This window comes from Lissotriton helveticus, chromosome 10 (assembly GCF_964261635.1).
Source record: "Lissotriton helveticus chromosome 10, aLisHel1.1, whole genome shotgun sequence".
Taxonomy (NCBI): Eukaryota; Metazoa; Chordata; class Amphibia; order Caudata; family Salamandridae; genus Lissotriton; species Lissotriton helveticus.
In genome coordinates this window covers 159,789,392-159,807,340 of record NC_136071.1, presented here as the reverse complement: position 1 = coordinate 159,807,340, position 17,949 = coordinate 159,789,392, and the positions used below count along the sequence as shown (strand labels likewise).

Below are 17,949 nucleotides of genomic sequence, written 5' to 3'. Positions count from 1 at the left end.
AGGCGGCGGATCACTACACCAATTACACGCGCCTGCTAACATCAACCAGGGCTGCAGCTGGCCCTTCTCCGTCCCTATTCTAATGAAACAAAAAATGTTGTTTTAAAATAAGTTGCCCTTTCCAAATACACACATTACACACATTCTATTTCATACCCGGACAACGTCGGGACTGGCTGCTAGTAAATCTATAAAGGAATGCAATAAATTAATTAATAAAGATTGACATGACACATGACCACCTCTTCCCCCTTTACAAAGCAAATAAAGAATGGTCATAAGGAAATGTAAAACGTCAAACTATAGTTTCAATAAACATAAATCTTGCATTAAAAAATGTAGAAAGAATACAAGAAATGTACCTCTACATTACCAGCAGGACATACTAGTTGGCCAGACTAGCATGGAGATGGAACGCAGAGAACGTCAACCATTTAAACAGACAAGAGAAAGAATGGAAATCACCAGAAGGTACTTCTAATAAAATAAATCCACAGACAGTAAGTAGTAAGTAGGTGTGATGTCACTCACAGGTACCATGTGAAAGTTAAAAACACCTATAGAAAATTGTAGCTAATAGCTACCACAGCACATACCTAACTTAAGAACAATTCCTATGCAGAAACTTATGAACAAAGTACTGGAAATTAAATAACATGTAGGAATCATGTAGGTGACTAATCCACAGTAATAATTTAATCAAAGGTGGAAGGTCACATACTCAAATGCTATATCATAGCACTGTAAATTAAAATAAAACATCATGCACTTAAATATAGGTAACAAATCCACAGGCAATAATATCAACAAAGGTGGAAAGTCACATACTCAAATGCTATAATATAGCACTGTAAATTAAAATAAAACATCATGCACTAAAATTATAGGTGAATTATAGGTGACGAATCCACAGGCAGAAATTTAAACAAAGGTGGAAGGTCACATAGCCAGTAGTCAGTAGGCTATTACAACGAATATCTTAATTAATAAAAGTTCACCTGTTGAAACTCGTAAACTAAACAGTGTGAACAATAATATCACGCAGTCAAGTAATATTTAGTAATATTGTAGATTATGTATCTATTTCTAAGTGGAACACATGACACAGGCTATCAAATGTATACTTCACTTCAGGATCCACACGGACCGCAACACCACCCATATAGGAACACTCGTCTATAGACCCCCTGGATCCGGGGCACAGTTCAGCGACCACATCGTCGACCTCACCAGCACACAAGCACTCACCTCCACGGACTACATCCTCCTCGGGGATCTGAATTTCCACCTCAAGAGCAACAACGATGCAAACTCCTCCACCCTTATCCACAACCTCGCCAACCTCGGCCTCAGACAACTCGTCACCGCACCCACTCACGTCGCAGGCCACACGCTTGACCCCGTCTTCACGAGCACCCACGTTGCCTTCAACCACACCGCCGAACTCCACTGGACGGACCACCGCTGCATCCATTTCACCTTCAAGAAACCCACCAGGCACCACCTCAGCCGACAGCTGCCACGCCTCGGCTGGAACAAAGTCACCTCAGACCAGCTGATGACCACCCTCGCCCAGAACCCACCCACCGACCCCACCGACCCAGACGCCGCCGCCCGCAACCTCAGACAGTGGATCGACGACTGCGCCAACACCCTCGCCTCGCTCAAGAAACCCTCCAACAGCCGCACCAGCAAGAAAGCCACCTGGTTCACCGATGAGCTCCAGACCTCCAAACGTGCATGCCGGAATCTGGAGCAGAAATGGCTGCAGGACCGTAAACTGGACAGCCACATAGTGCATAAGAATGCCACCCGCAGACATCACCACCTCATCAGACTAGCCAAGAGATTTTCCTTCAAAACACGCCTAGATAACAACGCACACGACAGCAAAGAGCTCTTCAGCATCGTGAAGGAACTCTCCAACCCCAGCGCCAACAACATCCCACCATCACAAGAACTGTGCAACTCACTGGTCACCTTCTTCCACCGCAAGATCGCTGACATCCACGACAGCTTCAACACCAAGTGTACCCCGACCACGCCAGACTCCACCCCCCCCTGCGAACACCACCCGCACCAACCGCCTGACCTCCTGGACCAACGTCAACGACGACGAGACACGCAAGGTCATGAACTCCATCCACTCAGGTTCACCATCAGACCCCTGCCCACACCACGTATTCAACAAAGCAGACACAGCCATCGCACCCCAACTACGGAAGGTCATCAACACCTCCTTCAAGACAGCTACATTCCCGGAAAGCTGGAAGCACGCCGACATCAGCGCCCTCCTCAAGAAGCCCAAGGAGGACCCCAAGGTTCTCAAGAACTTCCGGCCCATCTCCCTGCTCCCGTTCCCGGCGAAGGTCATTGAGAAAATCGTCAACACGCAACTGGCCCGACACCTCGAGGACAACAACATCTTAGACCCATCCCAGTCCGGATTCAGACAAAACCACAGCACCGAGACAGCCCTCATCGCCATCACAGACGACATCAGGCGACAACTAGACAACGGCGAAACATCAGCCCTTATCCACCTGGACCTGCCAGCCGCCTTCGACACGGTCTGCCACCGCACACTAAAGACTCGCCTCCATGAAGCCGGAATCCAAGAGAAGGCCCTCAACTGGACCACGTCCTTCCTCTCCGGCAGAACCCAGAGCGTCCGCCTCCCACCCTTCTGTTCCGAAGCCACCGACATCATCTGCGGAGTACCCCAGGGCTCATCCCTCAGCCCGACACTGTTCAACATCTACATGGCCCCCCTCGCACAAGTGGCCCACCAACATGACCTCAACATAATCTCCTACACCGACGACACCCATCTCATCCTCTCCCTCACCAAGGACCCACTCACTGCCAAAACCAACCTCCATGAGGGAATGAAGGCCGTTGCAGAATAGATGAGGAGCAGAAGCCTAAAGCTGAACTCGGACAAGACGGAGGTCCTCATCCTCGGACCCACCCCCTCCGCCTTGGACCGCTCCTGGTGGCCGGCCACGCTGGGACCGGCACCGACACCCACCGACAATGCACGTAACCTCGGATTCATCCTCGACTCCTCCCTCTTCATGTCAAAACAGGTCAACGCCGTCTCCTCCTCCTGCTACAACACCCTCCGCATGCTCCGCAGGATCTACAAGTGGATCCCCACTGATACAAGAAGAACGGTGACCCAGGCCTTCGTCAGCAGCAGACTGGACTACGGCAACGCACTCTATGCAGGAATCCCGGCCAAACAACTGCGACGAATACAACGCATCCAAAACGCCTCCACCTGACTGATCCTCAACATCCCCCGCCGCAGGCACATCACCCCTCACCTGAGAGACCTACACTGGCTCCCCGTCGACAAGAGGATCACCTTCAAGCTCCTCAACCACGCTCAGAAAGCACTCCACAACACCGGACCAACATACATTAACAGCAGACTCAGCTTCTACACCCCTACCCGCCAACTCCCCTCCACCAGCCTCGCCCTTGCCACTGTCCCCCGCATCCAACGAGCAACCTCCGACAGCAGAGCCTTCTCCTTTCTCGCCGCCAAGACCTGGAACACCCTCCCTACCCACCTGCGGCAGACCCAAGACCTGCTCGTCTTCAGAAGACTCCTCAAGACCTGGCTCTTCGAGCAGTAGTGGCTCCCCCTCCTCTCAGCGCCTTGAGACCCTCATGGGTAAGTAGTGCGACTTATAAGTAGATTGATTGATTGATTGATTGATCTGCTTTTCAGGGGGTTTCCTTTATCTAGAAGTTCCTTATCTTGAAGTTTCTTGAGGGTAGAAGTGCAGGTTCTTTCCAATCGTTGCCAAATGAAATAAGTAGAATGATGTAGCTGAGGTATGATGATTGGGTAGGTTTAATGGTGAAGTATAAGTCAGAATCATAGAATCATAAAAGCCCCACCAGGAGCAGCTCCCTTGCTGCTCAGCCCAATCTCTCAACTGACATTCATCTACCAGGCATCCCCAACATTATATCATCACATCACACATACCAACATTCCACTGTTCATCCAGACTGACTGAGCAGCAAGGCAGATAAGCAGGGAAGATGCATTGCACTCAAACAAGATACAACACATTGGTACTACCTAGAATTTCTGCATCCTGTCTTTGGCAGTTTTGAGATTCCAGAAATATGGACATTACAGAGATGTGTGGTATTCTCGACTACTTCTCTTTCCAACAAGTTTTGACAAATTAAAACGTTTTTTGAGGACTGGGAATCTAATTTGGATTGTATTGCCTTTGAGTAATTACTAACAATTACTCGTAAATGTCAAGACGATTTGGCAGGGGCTTAGGTACGTTCATCAAGGGTTTTACAAAACATATATTTTTAACTGGTTAATTAATGCAGAAATTTACCCCTGCAAACTCAGGTATTGTTTGAAAGTGTAGTGAATGACAAGTGGAATAGGCAAATATGTTCGTAAAATTTCACAACAAATTGTGTGCTGGTGCTAGGGCAGGTTCTCCAGGATAACTTGTATGGGCGCGGGCTACCTTGAAATTTTAGACACGTCAAAATTTACCTCAATCAGAATGCCCACATTTATCGGAGACAGTGTTAAACCACAGTTTCATGAGGCAATGTGTCTCTACGTCAAGGTACCTCCCATAAACCTAAATATCAGGAAAATACATATTATTAAGGAAATGAGCCCATCTCAATAACTTAGTTCTAGATCAAATTAAAATTAAAGGGTTTTATTTCAAGTTCAAAAATAGGCGACACAGAGTCAGTGCCTTCAAGGCTCTCAATATAAAGTTAAACAGAGAATGCTAGATCAGAAATTAATATAAGTTCCAAATGGGCAGCACATTGAAAGAATAATGCCATCCCTAGCAGAACAGTAAAGTCTTCTGGCTCACCACGTAAATCAAGAGCTTTAATACATTATTTTCGCATATGAAATTACAGACTCATGGTGGTGTGAGCAAATGTATCATTTCATCAACAAATCAGGCCACATGAAAAATAAACATCATATGACCATAACACCTAAGCACTATCTCACCACATGAATAACTGTTGAGCAACCTCTATGCTAATATCATCCGTCGATGTTAAAACAAAACTAGATACATTCTCCGATTGCATGTTATATGAATTAATAGGCACAGTGAACCAGTGGAAGGACCTTTGAAATGTTATGGTTGTAACTGAGCTGGGGAAAGTTAACCAAGAGCAGCACAATAATAACACTATAAATAAGTCATTACATTTCAGCTTGACTGCATGTAGGTGGGTGGGTGGGGGGTAGGGGAAAACATGAGTGAGAGAGGTGACTTCATTTTGGGAACAATGGCATTCTTAGTAGCATAGCAGTGTGTGTGTGTATATATATATATATATATATATATATATATATATATATTACCTACTGGCGGTCGCCAGTAGGTATATATAGTTAGGATTTTTTCTCTATGGGTTTTTTGAAAATTCTATGTCTAATAACTTTGGCGTTTGTGGACGGAATTGGCTGAAATTTTCAGGAAAATGGCACATTTTGTTTCTGAGCAGCCCCTGAAAATTGGGGGGGGGGGTTTCGTCCAGGGGGGGTCGAGAAAAAAGGGGGGTCCCAAAACGTGTTTTTAACATTCAGTTTTCCATATGGCGGTTGGCCTCACTTTTAGCCCGAACGGCTGAATGGATTTGCACGAAACTTGGCAAAATTGTAGGGACTGGTAGCCCGATGTGCCTTTTGTAGGTCTCAATATATGTGCTACAGTGGATTTTGAGAAATTAACGTTTAAAAAAAGATATATATCTGTAACAGCGGACCGGGCAGCGCTCCAGGACGCGTACTTTTCGCGCAACGGAGCTTTGTGAAGCGAAGCTGATTGGTTCTCCGGCGTCTGTCAACATTCCAAACAGTCCGTAGCAGCCGCCATCTTGTCTCTCGGTAGGATCGAGAGACAAGAGGAGGCCAAAGCGAAGGGGCAAATGACCATAAGGGGGACTAGTAGATCCTCGCTGACCCCCTAGGTTTGATGTGGAGGTTTTAAAAGGGCCCCGCGGGGCAAAAAAAAAAAATAATAATAATAATCGAACGGCTGAATGGATTTGCACGAAACTTGGCATAATTGTAGGGACTGGTAGCCCGATGTGCCTTTGCTAGGTCTCAATATATGTGCTTCAGTGGATTTTGAGAAATTAACGTTCAAAAAAAGATATATATCTGTAACAGCGCACCGCTTCGCGTACTTTTCGCGTTACGGAGCTTTGCGAAGCAAAGCTGATTGGCTCTCCGGTGTCTGTAAACATTCCAAACAGTACGTAGCGGCCGCCATCTTGTCTCTCGGTAGGATCGAGAGACAAGAGGAGGCCAAAGCGAAGGGGCAAATGACCATAAGGGGGCATAGTAGATCCTCGCTGACCCCCTAGGTTTGATGTGGAGGTTTTAAAAGGGCCCCGCGGGGCAAAGAAAAATAATAATAATAATAATCGAACGGCTGAATGGATTTGCACGAAACTTGGTAAAATATTAGGGACTGGTAGCCCGATGTGCCTTTGCTAGGTCTCAATATATGTGCTTCAGTGCATTTTGAGAAATTAACGTTCAAAAACAAGATATATATCTGTAACAGCGCTCCGCTTCGCGGAGATAAAATTATATCTGTATTACCTAGCTGTTGCTAACACCAGTTAGCGACGGCTAGTAGGAGATAGCGACCATCTTGGGCCCCACTTTGCATGTGAGTGATATTTATCACTAATGACATGCAAAGTGGGCATGCCAAGATGTTAGCGACTGGAAACAGTCGCTAACATCGCTATCTCCTATTATCAACTTTTGGAAATATTCGAGATAAGCGCGAATATCTCCAAAAAGTAACAGCTGCCCTGAGCAGTTCTTAGCCATGTTATCCAATGGGAGGTGGATAACATGGCTAAGAGCATTAGCTCGGTAATGCATGAATATCGCTGAGTTTTCAGCGATATTAATGCATTGCGGTCGTTTTTTATCGTATTTGCGATAAACCTTGATAATAGCAAGGTTTATCTGCGATAATTTCTGACGGTAAAAAAATCTTTGCAATGCATCGTTAGGGATAAATATCGCTTAACTTTGGTAATATGCCCCAACGTCTGTTAACGTTCGATTCGAAGGAAATCAGGAAGTGTTGAAAAACATTGTCTGCGCCATCTTGTCTTTTTTCAAATGCCACACTTTTGTCGTGCACGGCAGCCATTTTAGATGCCTTGACCAGACCCACTCTGTGCACGCTGTCGATCCTTAGCATGGCTCCCCACCCTCGCAAGCATCTCACCCAGGCAGTGGTCACCCCCGCTCTCTGTCTTATGCATGGGTAATAAACCTCCCCCCATCTGCGCTGCTCTTCCCTGAGAATCACACCCTGTGCCCGCCCGACACCTCCCTTTCGCCCTATTCACTACCCCACCCTCTGACACTCCTTTTCCTCTGTGTCCGATTGTCCAGGCCGGTCCTAGGCTATCAGCTAGCCCTGCAGATGTAGTTTATGGCCACAGCTGTAAAGAATCACCCCTCTTCAAAGGAGTTATAGTAGATCAAGGCCCACACTCGATGAGATCCGTCACAGCAGAAGCGTTGCTATTATCTGAAAACCATCCTGTATTGTGATTGGGGAGGGGACCGAGCGTGAAGCGGAAGATTCCAGGGATGACTCTTTGTACATCAAAGTTTTTACAATTATGTGTCACATTAAAAATATATAGCACTCCGACAAAGTAGTAAGATTATAAAACTTTAATAATTTATAAATATATACAAGAAAACAAAAATAGTAATAACATATAAACATTTTTAGGGAAAAACAACGAAGTAGCGGTCGGCTGTGCGAATAGTCCCAACACAGCACAACGTCCAGATTTCCGGCGTGGGGCGTCGCGGGGGGTGGGTCATCAGTAGCAAACTGTTGTGCGAATAGTTCCAAGGCAGCAGAACGCGCCGAAATCTAGATGACACGAAAGTGATGTCTAGTAAGTTGCCACCCAGCAAATAACGGCGTGGGGCATCGCGGGGGGTGGGTCATCAGTAGCAAACTGTTGTGCGAATAGTTCCAAGGCAGCAGAACGATGGCACCAAGGTGATGTCCAGTAAGTTGCCGCACTGGTTTTGGTATCCTACAATGCTGCTCCGAATAACGGCGTGGGGCGCCCCGGGGGAGGCGGCGTGAACGGGCCTCTCCAGGTGGAGTGTCATCTGTTGTAGTGGGGTGCCCCTTTACCGTTTCAGTTGCCATTCCGTCCGTTTTTGGTCCACTGTGTCAAAAGCCGCAATTCAGCTGAGTTGCGCCCACTCTTGCGGTGCAACGATAGGCGGCTGTCACAGGACTCTCAAAATGGCGGCAGGCTCTTTCCTTTTTGGGCCTGGTCCACTGCAATGGCCCTGGGACACCTTGGAAATCGGACGCTTGTCTGCTAGGTCTTGGACCCCATTCTCGAAAGCGTCCCCTCCGCCTTGAGAATTCATCAAAAGTTTTGGGGGCCCCGACTCCTGCAGGCTTCTGGTAGGGAGCGGCTGCCATGATTGCTCGCGGAATGACCACGACGGAGCTACGAGATGGTGGTGCTCTCATGCTGACGCCAGTTTAGTCTGAAACATCCAGAAACAAGGTGGGGCTTTCATCGTTTGGGAAAAAAAAAAAGTTTTCATCCAATGAAAAGTGTTGTTTTTAGGTCATATGATCAAGCCTTCCATCATTAGGAAACCAAAAGTAAAATGAACCAATGAAAAGTTTTATAAACAAGTCACATGACCTGTTATGTGGCATAGGGTATAAAATGCGGAGAAAATACGTTGGCACGTGAGGCGGCGTCAGTAGCGGACCGATGTGCGAATAGGCCGAAGGCAATAGAACGCGCCAAGATCCGGATGGCACCGAGGTGGTGTCCAGCAAGTTGCAGCACTGGTGTGGCCATCCTACAATGCTGAAAGTCGGCGTGGGGCGCCCCGTTGGCCTGTGAGTTTGCGTCAGTAGCGGACCGATGTGCGAATAGGCCGAAGGCAGCACAACGCGCCAAGATCCGGATGGCACCGAGGTGGTGTCTAGTAAGTTGCCGCACTGGTGTGGCCATCCAACAATGCTGAAAGTCGGCGTGGGGCGCCCCGTTGGCCTGTGAGATGGCGTCAGTAGCGGACCGATGTGCGAATAGGCCGAAGGCAGCACAACGCGCCAAGATCCGGATGGCACCGAGGTGGTGTCTAGTAAGTTGTCGCACTTCTGTGGCCATCCTACAATGTTGAAAGTCGGCGTGGGGCGCCCCGTTGGCCTGTGAGATGGCGTCAGTAGCGGACCGATGTGCGAATGGGGCCAAAGGCAGCGCAACAATATTTTCTGACTGACACCACAAGGCGCTGAGATGCCAAGATCCGGATGGCACCGAGGTGATGTCTAAGTTGCGGACTGATGTGCGAATGGGGCCAAAGGCAGCGTAACAATATTTTCTGTATGGAAGATACCAGTAGGCGTTGAGATGCCAAGATTCGGATGGCACCGAGGTGATGTCTAGCAAGTTGCTGTACTGGTGTGGTCATCCTACAATGCTGAAACTCGGCTTGGGTCGCCCCATTAGCCTGTGAGATGGCGTCAGTAGCGGACCGATGTGCGAATAGGCCGAAGGCAGCACAACGCGCCAAGATCCGGATGTCACCGTGGTGGTTTCATAGTTGAGAGGCACTTCATCTGCAGTGGGGCGCCGAGATCCGGATGGCACCGAGGTGATGTCTAGCAAGTTGCTGTACTGGTGTGGTCATCCTACAATGCTGAAACTCGGCGTGGGTCGCCCCATTAGCCTGTGAGATGGCTGTTCTTTGGATTTGGGCCTGGTCCACTAAAATGGCCCTGGGACACCTTAGAACTCGGACGCTCGATTTTTTTTTCCTTTCCTGTACATGCAAAAAAAGGTAAATGCCCGGTACGTTACACGCTTCATCTGCCACGATGAACTCTCCAGAGGAACCGAAAAAAAATATAGTTGTGGTAACTATACCATGCATCGTCATATGGAGAGGTGGCACCAATTAATTATAGTGCTGCATAAAAGAGAGATTTGGAGGAGAACCCCTGACCTGCTAGTACATTCATCAAAGAAGTGGCACTGAGAGCTTCAGAGGCAAGGGAAACGGTCCCAAATATTTAGAAGAACTTTGGAAAGATTAAAATGACATGTTTAGATTGTGGCAAATTAATTTCATGTGGACAGATCAGTGTTACTCTAATAAATACAGCATATGAACATCATCATAGTCGATGGTTGGTAGAGACATTTTGACTATATCCTGGACCTGCCCGTCCTCGCCCAAAATGGCGCCGGAATAAATGGGACTCGTAACTCCTTGTTGTGTACTGGTTGCAGAACCTTGAAATCACGAGATACGTATGCAGTTTTGAAGCACATGGCGGGCGGGGACGAGAATTGATTGAATATTTCGACATCCCTATTGATATTAAGTTCTGATGTGTTATTGATTACTGTACTGTTGAAAGTTCGAATTAACGTCACCCATGGTACTTGCCCGCAAATGTATATCTAGATAATTTTATTGTAACTGGCCCTGTCGTATTTTAATTATAAAATGTAAGTCCACCGATTCCGTAACTGTTAGACACCTTAGTTCTTGCAACCTAATGGCCCGCCCGTTACGTTCCTCTACAGTGTAAATGTCTATTCATCATATACGATTACAGTTTGCTCTGTGGCAGGCCCACGTGGTTATAGGCTCGTATTTGTATAATGAAATTTTCACAATAAAGGTTTTTAAAAGAAAACATGGTAGTAGTATATACATTGGTAAAGTTTTTAATAATAGTGACTGTTTTAGAATCATTAAAAGGCAAGTGAAATAAAGCAGACCAATTACATGAAGGGTAAAAGGTATAATACGAAGGAACGCAGTAAAGATAAATGGTCAAGGGCTGTTGTGTTTTCTATTCCTGCAACATAAAGTGATCGATAAGAATCTCATATTCAGGCGTATCGGCGACTAAGACAGCAGGTCGACCCTCTTTTGCTCAACGGCTCCGTCATGGGACGAAGAAACGCTCTTTTTCTCGAAAAAAGAATATATTTTACTTGCAGGACAGTTGTAAAATTTCCGGGAAAGTACATTAGCCTGGAACATTATAACATATATTTAAGAAAAAATAATGTACGGAAGTAATGAAAAGCGTAATTTTTAGGTCATATGACCAAGCCTTTCATCATTACAATAAGAAAAGTAAAATGAACCAATGAAAAGTTTTATTAACAAGTCACATGACTTGTTATGCTTACGTTACGCGCTGCGCGCCCCGGATGACTTCTGGATGCGCTAACGCGGCGCGTCATATGACGCATTACGCGACAACGCAGGTACAGAATATAGTCAAAATGTCTCCACCAACCAGCGGCGGAACACAACCCCTTTCAGCAGGCTAAATAGTTCTGTTAAATGACAACAGAAGGGACAGGCAACAAGAACCATCAGTCAAAGAGGGGAGGGCTAGTTCTTCTCTACCGGGTTACATTGGGGCGCTACCAGAACTGATCGAATTGGTAGTCTACAGTGTTTCTGGATGTTTCAGACTGAAGCTGGGGTTAGCATGAGAGCAGCACCATTTCGTAGCTCCGTCGTGGTCATTCCGCAACCAATCATGGCAGCCGTTCTTTATCGTTATTTTGGGCGGGGTGGGTGGCGGAGCCGAGCTGTTTTGCAGCCATCATTGTGTGGAGTTCAGTTCATCTCACTAGTTTTGTATTTGTCATGAGGGGTTGTTCCTAATGTTTCTATTTTAGCGAGGTCAAAAAGAGATCCCATTAGTGGCCTACTGATTTTGCTCGATTCCTTTTCTTTTTTTTTACACGATTTTTCGTTATCTGCAAAGACTAAACAGAGTATTGCGACTCTGTGTTTGTTTGTAAATAGAGAATGAACCAAAGAGAACTAATTCTAAAACAGTAAATACTTGGATAACAATCAATCAAATGGAGAGAGAAGCAGGCACGACGGATTACAACGGGGGCAAAGGCCTGCGTTAACTACCTTTCACTGTCTGCAAAGAGAGAGTACTCCTAATAGAAATGAGGGGGGGGGCACCATTCAAAGCAGATCAGTGTGCATAAACACGAAAATGTTTTCACTTACCACGTACTTGACATTCGACAGCTTATAATATTTGCTATTAAAAAACCATTGAAATTCACTGAAAAAACCATAGGTTATAGACCATATATAGTTAGGAATTAGCATTTACAAAACCTTGAAAATTCACTGAAAAAACCATAGGTTATAGACCATATATAGTTAGGAATTAGCATTTAAAAAACCTTATTTTACTCACACAAAACCATTGAAATTCCATATATAGTTAGTTGCACTAACTATATATCGCGCACCCGCAATCCACTGCTGATCATGTCACATATTACATCATTCATGACATGGTCAGTGACATCACTGATGACATCACTGATGACATCTCAAATGACATCACTGATGACATCACTGATGACATCTCATTTGACATCATTCTTGTGCTAATACGATAAACCTCTTCAGACTCTAATATAACCTTAGATACACTCAGTGTATACAGACACTCACACACTGCCACTCATCCATGGAGTTACTCACACACCCAGTCAGTCATGCAAAGAAACAATCTCACCTCCATTTCTTCAACTATACAGTTAAACACACCTTACTTATTGAAACATATACTAACACATATTTACTCTCTTATACAATCCCTGATACAAGTTCACAATGATCGATACAACCACTCACTCATTCAGTGGCTCTCATGCACAGTTATTTATATATGCCAACTCTCACATGTACTGTGTTTTACATATGTACTTACTATGACATGTAGCATTGAGATATCCATTCACTCATCAATACACTCATGCACACAGTCAACTGCCCATGTAGTTGTTTCCACATGCACTCTTGAACTCATACACCTAGTGAATAAACTGCTCACACATCTATGCATAGAGTCACACACCTTCCAGCCACCCCCACACAAACTCAATCTCCCATAGAAATACTTGGGCAACCAATTAATAACACATATAGCCTCTCGTATAGCTAATGATCAACACATGCAGCAGTTTACAGAACAACAGACATAATGATGCACAAATTAAGACAGTTTAGTCACTAACCCATGCATTCAGTGAGACACATTTAATCACTCACTCATACAGTCAGTCACGCACCTACTAAATCCTTCATCCAGACACTTATACATCCACTCATTCTTCAATATGTAAGACATATTTTAACTTTACAGAAACATACAGTCACTGGATGTTGTCATCAGTGATGTCATCAGTGATGTCATTTGAGATGTCATCAGTGATGTCATCAGTGATGTCACTGACCATGTCATGAATGATGTAATATGTGACATGATCAGCAGTGGATTGCGGGTGCGCGATATATAGTTAGTGCAACTAACTATATATGGAATTTCAATGGTTTTGTGTGAGTAAAATAAGGTTTTTTAAATGCTAATTCCTAACTATATATGGTCTATAACCTATGGTTTTTTCAGTGAATTTTCAAGGTTTTGTAAATGCTAATTCCTAACTATATATGGTCTATAACCTATGGTTTTTTCAGTGAATATATATATATATATATATATATGTATCACATGGAACCCCTCCAGGATAAAGAGGTCATATATATATAAATATATATTTGTCTGTATAATGTATATATTTATATATATTATTAACAATATGCAGAATGTAAGTTCATGCTCAGTTACACATATATGTAATTGGGCATGCACTTACATTCTGCATATTGTTAATAATGCACTGAAATATAACTCCACATTACCTCTCTATATGGGAGTAGGTAAACAATTGGAATTCTTTCACAATATGATTGGAAATACGTTTTAAACATTGGAATGTTGGGAACTCTTTGAAAGTTAATGGGTGTTGTGGAAGGCAACTAATCAGTGGTGTATGTAACAAAAGGTAGGGGAAAGAAATGGATCGGGTTATGATCCAGTAGGGCTAAGATTACCATTCAAGGAAAGGAGAAGGGAAGGTCCAGCCACAGTCAGGGCCCCAGAATCGGTGAACAACAAGTAGACTGAGCTGTTCCTAAAGAAGAAAAGAGGAGAAGGGGACGGTCACTGGGATGGGGGGGATAGTGCTCAATGGAGGACCACCCTGGGTATCCAATATGTTGGATGTAATGGCCTCACACACCCTTGCGAGTGTCATGCTTCATCATCGGCAATGCTCCTGGTTGGGCAGGCGGTGCAATGTCCAACGGGCTCACCTCAAAGAGGGGCTCTTTGGTGGAGATCTTTTATCCAACTGCCTATGGGTGAAGTGTGGGTGAGGGGCCAGGAAAGAGTAGATAGTGTGGGTGAGGATAAAATGTGACACGAGGTACCAGAGAACATTTTATTCTGGTGGTCCTCTGCCGCAAGTAAAAACAAAAAATAGTCTGTGATCGCTGGAACTTAAGTTTCCAAGTCACGATACAGGACTAACGTGCAACTACTGTGGTCACACTCGCAAGGGTGTGTGAGGCCATTACATCCAACATATTGGATACCCAGGGTGGTCCTCCATTGAGCACTATCCCCCCCATCCCAGTGACCTTCTAACTAATCAGTGGTAACAGACCTCTGTTCCAGCAGTTCAATGTTTCTCTTTCTCTTCTAGCTATTTAAGTTAGAAACGTCTGCACTCCATGGGTAGAATGTTCCACCAACATTGCAGTCCATAGCCAGAGGGCATTACTAGATGATAAATGTCAACTTTATTGTTAGAGGCACTTGCATACAGCTCGGTGTAATAACTTAAAGGTGGGCATTTAACAACAGAAATAGCCCTATCCAGGCCATATGTCTATGTTTTCCAGATTTCAGGTTAATCTGAAAATGACCATAAAACTCCAGAAAAATTGAAGTACGATGTACCATTCAGCATTGCATAACTTCCAGTTCCATTAGTAACCTGATGGCAGACACAGAGAAAACATCAATAGTCACTGGATGGTGTTAAGCAACTTTTGGGTTACAATCTCTGGCCCACCTAACGTTTCACCTCCAGAAATGCAAGGCTTAAATAAACTATGTGGCTTATACAGGCAGTGCAAATGCCAAAGGCAGAAAGCACCGGGTAGTGAAGATGTTTGGGGGTAACGCTGCTTCCCTCGGTCAAGGTTCAATGTGTATTGGGTTACAAGTCCAGATTTCTAACCACCTGCTTACCACCAGTATTTATCCTGATTCTATGACCTTTAAATCGTTGCCAAAAAGAATCTGAAGAATTGATTCATAAAGGGACTAACCAAAAGCATACAAAATAGGTTACATGGGGATGCCAAGAGTAAAAGCCTTGTTTCCTGACTCCACAGTTTCCAACTTGATGACCGCAGCATAACAGGGGTGGGGGCGTTTTCCCCAGGAAGGCCTGAAACAGCCTCTCACTGGGAGTGTCTTGGGAGCCCTGCTTAGGTTTTGAATGTAGTGTTTAGCACCAGCATATTTTGGTAAAGTGGTAAAGATGAGAAACAATATCAATCCTCAAATCTCCATGGCTAAAACTTCCTCACTGATCCACATCTCGGTCAATCGCTACTTTGCAGAATTAGGTAAAACGCTGAAAATTATCTACTGGAATTCTGTCAAAAATAATCACTGAAAACAGAATGATATTCCTTCATTACAGCCAAGGTTGAAAGATACAATGCAAAGGTGTGTAAGATCATTAATGATGATTCTAAAGACAGTACTTTCTTGATGGATGTACAAGAATGGTCTGTCAAATGACTCAGAGATAGAGAGATGGAATTGTATTGCTAGAATAAAGAATGAACAAAGGTTTTGACAACATCTGAAATAATTTCCTTGAACATTATGTAGAACCTGTTGTATCGAGAGAAACACAATTTTTTATGATCATGAATTATCATTTTTATCTTTTATCTATGACAATTCTTGTCTTACCCGACCCACACAAAATCATGGCGGAGTCATTTAAATTTTGAAATCTTTTGTCAAGAAATAATGAAATAACTTAGATGTACTATAGATGTGATATAATATGTGTACAAATTAATGTGCTTTACAATGAAACAGAGATGTGGCTACTAAAAAATGCTCCTTTATTTGACTAATTATTGTTTTAATGATAGAGCATGTCACTGACTTTAAGGCTGTTAGGTACAACTTAGTGTGCAATAATTTTGTTTAAATTGCTACTGCTTCACATTTGCCAATATCAAGCTGTTCACACAACACTGACTAGCACTAGTCAAGTCTTTTATATCACCTGCCAAAACGTCCTTGTATTTCGTGTGATGACGTAGGTGTGAATTTATTATTTATCTTAACCATTGTTTTTCGTTACTTTTGTTTCTCCCACCTCACCGCAGGCCTTCCGCTCTCGAGATGAGGCCCAGACTCAGTACTCCCAGTGTTTGATAGACAAGGACAAATACAGGAAGCAAATTCGTGAACTGGAAGAAAGGAACGACGAGCTGAGAATAGAGATGGTCAGGAAAGAGGCTCGCATTGTCAACCTTGACTGCAAACTGAGACGCATGTCCAAGGACAGCTGTCTTGATCAGGTAACAATTCATTTGGATGAACTGGGATGGGAGATCACTTGCCTCAAACTATCTATTGTGGTCTTGTATCACCAACCTCTGTGGTCTTGAATCATCCAGGCTTATTGACCTTAAATTATCCAACCTTAGGTATCTTAAATTAATCAATCTTTGTAAATTTGAATTATTCAACCTTAGTGTTCTTAAATTATTCAATTTTAGGCATCCTAAATTGTGTGAACTTAGGGTTTTGGTGGTTTTTGCAGTTGTTATGTAGCCCATCATGGCCCAAAGGCTTTAGTCCACTTTACATGAGAACCAGGTTACATTACACTAGTACAGATGTTTTATATGGCGCAGGGAGGTTAAGTGATTTGCCTGGAATCGCAGGATGCTGAGTGGAGGAGAGAACTCGAGCGATGGTTCCTCAGCTCCAAATTGACAGCTCCTCCCCTTCTTGAACTATCCAGTCTTAGTGGTCTATAATTGTTCAGTTTTAGTTGTCATGAACTATGCAACTTCAGAGGGGTCTACAATTTAAACAGTCTAGCGAGCACAACTTTAAAATATACTCCACTTTTCCAAATGTACGTCACTAAGGATCAGCAAAACACAACCTGAAAAGGCTTTCAGGAAAGGACTTTCAAGGGTGTAGTCTTCTTCCTGAAGATGTAGGTTTACAACAGTTATCACAGGACATTCATTAAAAACTTGAAAACAATTAAGCAAAAAATGAAGTGGTATTCCAACAATGATCCAGTGTTATTAATAAATAAAATTATATAATATTAAAATGAGTTACGTTTTACTCTCCCTTCTTTTGACTTAATGCCGAATCCAATTTCTAATTTGTAGGACATTTATTTGCTGAAAAACCAGCACCACAAGTTTATTTCATCCCCTTAGTTCCTTGTGATAGCAGCAGAGGGTGACCTGCAGCTTTCCTGTACCTCTCAGTGTCTCTACCCACTCGATAAAACCTATTTTCCAGTTGCTTTTCATGTTTCTCTGTTTCAACCCTTCCATAGCGCTGCCTATATATGGAAGGAATGATAGAATCCTCTAATCAATTTATTTAGACATTTAATAACCAACCTTTCAATAGTCTCAGGCCCACAGAAAGCCAGATTATCTTCATCAGCCAATCACATTCCTTAAAAAAGTTGATAACCCGAAATCATGATTTTGGAAACTGAGATTTTAAATGGCCAACCTATGCAAAGGATTTACCTTTCGAGCCTATCTATTGCCTTTTAAAACACCAACATCTCCAAAATACTGATCAGATTTACGCCTCAATAAGCACACAATCATATAAAGTATGGTGTAAATAGGTTCAGCAGTTTTTGCTGTAGCAGTGAGCAACATTTCCTGTGGGA

The 17,949-nt window shown here is 43.9% G+C and overlaps 1 protein-coding gene across 5 annotated transcripts in view; it reads left to right on the top strand.

Moving 5' to 3' along the window:
• Window positions 1-17,949, top strand: part of CARD11 (caspase recruitment domain family member 11) — a 1,114,500-nt gene that overhangs the window by 818,226 nt on the left and 278,325 nt on the right. For all 5 annotated transcript variants that reach the window (XM_078664998.1, XM_078664996.1, XM_078664999.1 and 2 more), the window contains exon 8: window positions 16,397-16,591. In XM_078664998.1, coding sequence (XP_078521124.1) covers window positions 16,397-16,591 — 195 coding nt within the window. The remainder of the gene's footprint in view (window positions 1-16,396; window positions 16,592-17,949) is intronic.